Raw genomic sequence first — 8,365 nt, forward strand, 5'->3', positions numbered from 1 at the left:
TAAAGCCCCCATCCTGAGTCACTCCTCTGTAGTGAAGCCCCCACCCTGAGCCACAGTCCCCCCATGTAGTGAAGCCCCCACCCTGAGCCACAGTCCCCCCTGTAGTGAAGCCCCCCATCCTGAGCCACAGTCCCCCCCCTGTAGTGAAGCCCCCATCCTTAGTTTCCCCTTGACTCCTTCCTATGTTCCGCCAACCCCTTACAAAAACCATCTTGCAGACTGTATCCTCACTCTGCTCCCTGCTCTGCTCAGAAACACTACAGTGTCTCTCACTGGGAATGGCCATGCATTGTTCCTCCCCCCATCCTTTCTCTGTCACCCCCTCCATCATCCAGAGTGAAGCCAATGTCCACCACCAACCCTCAAGGCCCTGTGTAGCTGCTCATCTCAACCCCAACCTTCAGCCTCTTCTCATGTCTACCCCACACTCCCTCTGTTCTTCCACACTGGCCTTGTCCACACTCTTTCCTCCCTGGACAAGTCTACTCTCTACAGCTAAACAGTGAACTTCCTGGGGTGAAAGGAAGGGGAGGGGAGGATAACCCAGAACAGAGAGGTAAGTAACATTAAGGATTTTGGAAAAGCCATAGTAAAACATTGTTTTATGAGCTTACCTAAAAACACATATATAATCTATATGGTTCAAATGGAGTTAGGCCACATAGTACCCTATGTGCCAGGAGGGGGAAACCTCCCTTCAAATGTTTGACTAGGAGATTCCAAGAGACCCCTAAAACAACATAGGCTACTCCCATTGCCCTTGGTTGCCTCCCAGAACTTGAAGGTAAGACCTGATTGCTAAGGAGCCTGTGTACTTCAGACAGGATTTGGAAGACTGGAGCTGGACCTGACCTGCATACTTTTCCCTTGAGGACTGGCTCTTGTGATATCGGGAGGGCGTCCTGCGAGCTGCCAAGGGAGAACAGCAACCGATAGTCCTGCCCAGCTGTAAAGCCCAGCAAGATAGTCCCAAGGGTGGGCTAGCACCACTTTATCTGGGGGTAACTAACAGCTGTCTAACTGGAACTAAGGCCTGCTCAAATGGAGGGACTTCCTGGCTGATACTATAGTTGTAGCCAGTTACCCATGGTTAGAGAGGTCATAGACCCTCAGTGGAGAACCTACAACTGCCACTTTCCTAAACCAGCTAATTCCTAACTGCCCTCTAAATGCTTATCCTATCGCCCCTCATTGAAGCGCCTTCGCACTTCCTGACCTTTTTCTGCCTGTGGGTGAGACCACCCTAGTCATCCTCATACTGCCATTCTCCACCTCCACCTCCTGCTTTCTTCCTGTCTTAGAGACACCATGACCACAGCAACTCTTATAAAGGACAACATTTCACTGGGGATGGCTTTTGGTTTCAGAGGTTTGGTCCATTAACCGTCATGGTGGGAAGCATGGCACACAGATGGTGCTGGTGAAGGAGCTGAGAGTTCTACATCTTGATCCACAAGGCAGCTGGGAGAGAACTGTGAGCCACTCAGCCTGGTTTTTAGCTAATAAGATCCCCAAGCCCGCCCCCAGTGATACATCTCTTCCAACAGAGTCACACCTACTCCAACAAGCCACACCTCCTAATAGCCACACCTCCTAATAGCCACACCTCCTAATAGCCACACCTCCTAATAGCCACACCTCCTAATAGCCACACCTCCTAATAGCCACACCTCCTAATAGCCACACCTCCTAATAGCCACACCTCCTAATAGCCACACCTCCTAATAGCCACACCTCCTAATAATGCCACTCCCTATGGGCCAAACATTCAAACACTTGAGTCTATGGGGGGGGGGGGCATTCCTAACCAAACCACTTTAGCTTTTTCCAGAAATGCTCTGTATCCTTTACTTACCTTGTTTATATTATACCCCAATATAGAACGTAATCTCCTGGAGAGGCAGTGACTTCTGTACTTTTATTCAGGCACCTAGAACAACACCTTACATACAGTCAGCAGACACTTGGTGACAGAACACAAGACACATAAATTTGTGAGGGTGAAGACAACGTCTGCTCCTATTTGCTATTCGATATCTCCAGAACACTACGTTGTGGCGCCCTGCTTAGTGGATACCTGCCACACAAACTGGGTAAAATGGAGACATCGGAGTGCCGTGAAGAATAAACATGGATTAAAATGTAATGGTAAAGGTGTGAGAGTAAAAACCCTCCATCCCTCTTTGGTCCTCAACACAGAGTCTCCGAATTGTCACTTGCTGCTGGGGGAGTCTTGAGGAACTCAGCTTGTAGCCCTGGCTGGCCTGGAACTCACGATGGAGACCAGACTGGCCTGGAACTCACACTGACCCATCTACCTCTGCCTCCCCAGCCCTGGGATCAGCCCCAGCCCCAAGCCCACCCCTGTGCACTTTCCTTTTGAAACAGGGTCTCACATAGTCTAGGTTGGAAAGAGCTTGAATTCAAGGCCAGCCTAAACTGGAAACAAAGCAAGACTCTGACTTAAAATAAAAAATAAAAGACTAGTCGTGTAGCTCAGTGGCAAGGTGCTTGCCTAACACGTGACCAAAGCCCCAATTTCAATTTTTTTTCTTTTTAACCGCAGATAAAAGAGAACCTGACCTAGAAAGTACTTTATAGCACTGGTGCTACTGATGGAGATCGCTAGCAGCCTAGCCTGTACAGACCCTGGCTTCAATCCCCAGGGCTGCATAAACATAAATAAATAAACAGAGAAGGCCACCAGAGCTGAAGCTCTGAGAGCGGCAGGACTGCTGAATCATGCTCTCCCTGAGACAATGCTTACACGGCCCCCTCTGCCAGGTCACACACATCTTCTCTGTCTCCGATGATGACTTCATAACTCTCCCTTTTTCTTGAGTTGGTTAATAATTCTGACCGGAGGATGGTCAGAGATCTTAACTGTCATTAGTAAACCTGTCCTCACAGAAAAGCTCACCACAAACACGTCCACATCGCATCATGATCTCCCAAACACAGTCACTAACTCCACAAAAGCCTTGTGCGCTTTACAGTACAAGCCTCATGCTTCAATCTAGGTAACGAGCATTACCAAAGGCCTACGATGTACTGGGTATGGAAAAAAAAAAAAAAACTTTTTTGAAGAATCCTAGATAGGGGAGGGGTCGGATACAGGCCTTGTACACAGATAAATTATAGTAAAGTTTCAATGGGTGCTACTCTGATGTTGTTTGGTAGCAGGTGGAAGATATCTCCATGGGGATAGAGAAGGGAGCTTAGGAATGACTGCAGGAGATACCAGTGACTTGAGCTAGATTTGAGGGATGAATGGAATTCTACCATCTGGGGGGAACCAGATGGGGACCTCAGACTGATATTTCAGTGGAAGCCCAGGAGTCACAACAGTGAAGTCAATGTTGACTGGCGCGTGAAAAGACAGCAGGATCCACTGAGTACGGCTGTAACTCCCAGCTGGTGCTATGTGCATAATGACCTCACTCATGTATATGAGTATTGATAAGAACGGAGCACAAGCCACGCGCGTAGGCGTGAGGACCTATTACTATGACTCCGTGATTACAGCTGTTACTATTGGTTACGTGCGTTTTGGTCTTGGGATCACTTGTGTTTAGGGAAATAAACACTTACTGAACGATTAAACAATGTGCAGATTCTCAAAGGAACAAAACAAAGTAGATAAGACGTTAAGCCAGCAGAGTATAAAGGGGGGCTTTCTATAGGACTGCTTTAGTAACCTGAGGGTCATTGCTTCAGCCCCAGCCCCATCCAAATCCAGGTTGATTAGGGTAGATCTCCTAAGTTAAAATAACCGTCACAGAGCCAGGTGTGGTGGCACATGACTTAAAGCCTAGCACCTGGAGGCAGAGGCAGGTGGATTTGGGGGTTGAGACCAGCCTGGTCTACATAGGAAGTTCCAGGCCAGTCAAGGCTACCCAGTGAGACCTGTCTCCAATAAATAAACAAACAAACAAACAAACACACCAAAAAACCTGTCTTCAATTTCTCCATCCATCCATCAAGCATCTATATAGATTTTCTTGTAAATGACTAGTTTGTGAACAGACATTTTCACACATGAGTTCTACTTAATTGCTTACATGCTTCCTGAATCATTATGATTTAATTTTCACTTTTCTTACAATTGATTCTTTAACACGAAGTTTTATACATTCAGAGAGAACATCTTCAGAAGTGCTGATGTACACGTAAAGACTGACAAACGATAGGAAAATCTGACTACCATCTCTCAAAAGGATGTTTTTACCAGCTGTAAAGTAAACAAGGACACTCATTTGGGAGTGGAAACAGGTATATACTAATGACCGGTTTTAGATCACCAAAATATAACTGATCATTCCACTTAAATATGGAACCCAAAGCTTTTCAAGCTTGGAGAATCTCAACTTAAATATGACATACATGATTCAAAGAGATGGGGGCAGGAGAGAGGGCTCAGTGGTTAGGAACACTGGCTGCTTTTCCAGAGGGCCCAGGTTGGAGCCTACATGGTGGCTCACAACTATAGCTTCAGTTCCCAGAGGATATGATGCCCTCATCTGGCGTCTGCGGGTACTGCATGCACATGGTGTACAGACATACATGGAGACAAAACACATAAAATTAACCGTGAAAAGGCAAAACCAAACCAAACCCTAAAATCAAAGTCAAAGTGATCATCACAAAGCAAAGCCAAGACGTTTGGCAACAAAAAAGCTGTACGAAGAATCCAGTTCTTCAAATTCTCTGTTCAGAAATGGCGTTCACCGTTAACCAATCAGGAGGGTTTCAGCAACCCGAACTTAAGAAATGGTATTTTTACACTTAAGCACACCGCTTGAAATGTGGCGTGTCTAATGCTTGCATATACTACTCCAAAAGTATATGCAGTTTGAACCTAGAAAGGTTTAAATACACCTACGGATGAACAATGTACAACTGAGCTATTTCACTTTGGGACACATACTCAAAACCTCACTTGTAAATAGTCTGCTCAGGATGTGGAGTCCCTTGCAGAAGGAACTCTACTCAACCAGTTAAAGATGAAATATGGATAACATTCCAAGAAGCATCCAAGACGGCCCGACCCTCCTCAGCCCTGGACCCCCTGAAATAGCTGGCTACCTCGGAGGGCTTACGGAGAACACAGACTGTAAGCCAGCGAATACGAGTTTCCAAAGTCATGGATAGCTTAGCAATACATAGCAGGCATGTATTGAAGATAATAAGAATAAACAGAACGCTCTGAATAGGCAGGGATAATAACCATTCCCCCCAACCTCCCACCTCAATCCCCCTGGACCCGGCACCGAAGGGACCGGTGAGGCCTGGAAGTACTTGGCTATTTTGGAATCAGAATTAAACATTCTTTGGGAGGAGGGCAAATTAATGGAAATCATCAACCGTCTCCTCTCGCCCCCTCCCCTCCAGAGACAATCTCAATCTTTCTCAGCTGTCTCCCATAATTAGGCTCCCAGTTTGAGAATAGTGTTCTACCTAGGGCGCTCATCACTGGAGCATACATACCACTGGAAAAGTTTCCCAAACATCTGCCTAAGAGCAATTTTGTGAATTCTGGGTTGATTCTTTAAATTTTGGAATCCAATCTGGCAGGCCACCTGTGCTCGGAGAATCTACAATGTGAGGTTTGGTGCCTTTAGCTTCAGGTGAATGTGAATGCCCCATTAACTCCTCTGCTAAATGAATTAAGCATCTTCTCTACTCTTGGCCTCGGGTGCTGCAAAGAGGAGCTACCTCGGAGCCGGGCTCAAGGAGGAGAGCCGCTGGCTCACGGGACCCCGGCGCCCCTCCCTCCGTCCCTCCCTCCCCCGGCTGAGCTCACCTAGGTGGCCGCCGACGACGGTGACGGCGATCTGGTCCAGGAACACCGCCCGGAAACCCACGTCCTGCTCCGAGCAGCGCTGGCGGAGCGCGCGCAGGATCTGCACCTGCGGGTAGTCTTCGCGGATGAGCCGGTCGGTCAGCAGCCAGACCTGCGCGCACATGGCGACCGAAGCTGCGGCCGCCCGCCCGCGCGACCCCCTGGCGCGTCCCAGGCGAGCACCGCGGCTCCGCTTGCGCCGTGCGCCAGGCGCCTCTGCAGACCCGGCCGGCGAATGCTCCGGATCTCCTCGCGCCGCCGCCTCCGCTGCCTCCTCCGCCGCCTCCGCCCAGCCAATCAGCACGTCGCGACGCCCGGGGAGGACGCGGCCCGGAGCCTGCGGAGCTGCGCAGCCTGCGGCGGCCGGGCGGGGCTGGGGCGACCCCGGGAACCGGTGGGCCACTGGCTGGGTAGGCGCGGTGCTGCTCCCCCAGAGAAAAGTGCGAGTCTCGGATGCACCACCAGCCTCTTCCAAAGACAACTCCCAGCCTGGCAAGGTCACATGGCGAGGCTCTGCAGCTGGACTTGACCCTTAGAAGAGCGATCCGTCTGCCCCAATCCTGGCCTGCAGCCTGGCTGGGAGATGGAGGCATTTGGGTCTTAGCAACCAGATACTTCATTTAGATAATTCGAAGATCCTTTTCCTTTTCTTACACCCGGTTTGCACCAGCGCTTGGCCATCATAACCCCAGTGTCATAAAAACAGGCTAAGAACCCCCATATTGAGTTAGGGGGACCCCTGGGGTGCGTTTCTTCCTCCTAGTCCACACCCCACTTCCCCTCCGCCCTCCAACTCAGTACTCTGTATATACTGTCTGTGGTCCTAGCCGTTTGCAAATTCTGCCTGTAAACAATAGCGTGAAATCTGGTATTCGGTTCTTGAAAATAAATTAATTATACATTTATTTATTTGTTTGTTTGTTTGTTTGTTTATTATGCACAAAGTGAGCTGGTGGCCTGTTACCACAGCTTGATCGTGAAGATCAGAGGACAACTTTCAGGAGCTGGTTCTCCTGAAACCCACCATGTGGGTTCCAGGGATCAAAGTCAGGTCATCAGGCTAGGCAGCAAGTGCTTTTACCCTCTGAACCATCTCACAGCTCCTAGCTAGTCACTTCTAAATAACTATGGGGTTGACTTTAGCCATTTGTGTTTCCAGCTCTTTAAAACACTTTTTGAAATCATCATCATCATCTTCTTCATCTTGTTTTTTTTTTTTTTTTTTTTCAATATAGGGTTTCTCTGGGTAACCTTGTTGCCCTATAGCCCTGCCTCCCTGTAGCCCTGTGTAGTTTCTGTCCTGGAACTCACTCTGTAAATGTGATGGTTTGTATATTCTCAGAGTGGCACCATCTGGAGGTGTGGCCTGGTTGGAATAGGTGTATCACTGTAGGTGTGGGCTTAAGACCCTCATTCTAGTTGCCTGGAAGTCAGTCTTCCACTAGCAGCCTTTGGATGAAGATGTAGAATTCTCAGCTGTGCCTGCACCATGCCTGCCTGGATACTGCCATGCTCCCACCTTGATGATAATGGACTGAACCTCTGAGCCTGTAAGCCAGCCCCAATTAAATGTTGTTTTTTTATAAGACTTGCCTTGGTCAGGTGTCTGTTCACAGCAGTAAAACCCTAACTAAGACACCGGGTTAGTCTCAGATTCATTACAGAGATCTGCCTTTGGCTCCCTGAGTGATGTGATTTAAGGTGTGCTTCACCACCACCTGGCTTAAATGATGTTTTGTGCATCTGCGATGTGTGTGTGAAGCGCAGGGTCACGTGAATGCCAGAAGGAGCTTGCAGGGTGTGCAGAACAACTTTTGGGAATGGGTTCTCTCCATGGTAGGCTTCTGAGATGAAATTCAGGCCACTAGGTTTGTCCAGCAACACCTCTACTCAATCAGCCCTCTTGCTTTCCCTAACGCATTTCTTCCTTCTTTCCTTTTCCTTTCTTTTTCTTTTTACTCTTTTACAAAATAAAATTTTACAGTTTCAATCTTGACTCAGCAATGACATCTCTATATGGGCAAGACATCTCTGCTAAGGTGAATGGTGAACTGCAAATGCCCTGTGCACTAAGATATGCCTCTGGGAAGTTCTGTATACAGGAAGTTTCAAAAAAAATATTTTGAGGCAGTGATGTTGCTAAAGCATCTCCCTATTCCCCCAATGCATTTTCTTAGTGATGAAACTGTAACCAGTGCCTTGTGTGATGAAACTGTAACCAGTGCCTTGTGTGATGAAACTGTAACCAGTGCCTTGTAATGGGTACCTTCAAACAAGGCGATTTAACCACAGCTCCACTCAAAGCCAGATACCCTCTCCTGCCTTTACTATTGAGATTGCATGCTTTTTGAGGACAGGATGGGAGGTACAAAGGGTCTCACTCTGTAGCCCTGGCTAATCTTAAATTCATAGAGATCTGCCTGCCTCTCCCTCCCAAGGGCTGGGATTAAAGGAATGTCCAATTTTCTACAGCAATTTTTTTTTTGTTTTTTGTTTTTTTTTTTTTTTTTTTTTTTTTTTTTT

At 47.9% G+C, this 8,365-nt stretch overlaps 1 protein-coding gene across 1 annotated transcript in view; it reads right to left on the reverse strand.

Annotated features, from left to right (window-relative positions):
- Rimkla (ribosomal modification protein rimK like family member A) overlaps window positions 1-6,099 on the reverse strand; it is a 28,080-nt gene extending 21,981 nt beyond the window's left edge. Inside the window, exon 1 of the mRNA XM_021161481.1 lies at window positions 5,804-6,099. Coding sequence (XP_021017140.1) covers window positions 5,804-5,966 — 163 coding nt within the window. The 5' untranslated portion in view covers window positions 5,967-6,099. The remainder of the gene's footprint in view (window positions 1-5,803) is intronic.
- Window positions 6,100-8,365: the final 2,266 nt, after the last annotated feature.

Source organism: Mus caroli, chromosome 4 (genome assembly GCF_900094665.2).
Source record: "Mus caroli chromosome 4, CAROLI_EIJ_v1.1, whole genome shotgun sequence".
Classification (NCBI taxonomy): Eukaryota; Metazoa; Chordata; class Mammalia; order Rodentia; family Muridae; genus Mus; species Mus caroli.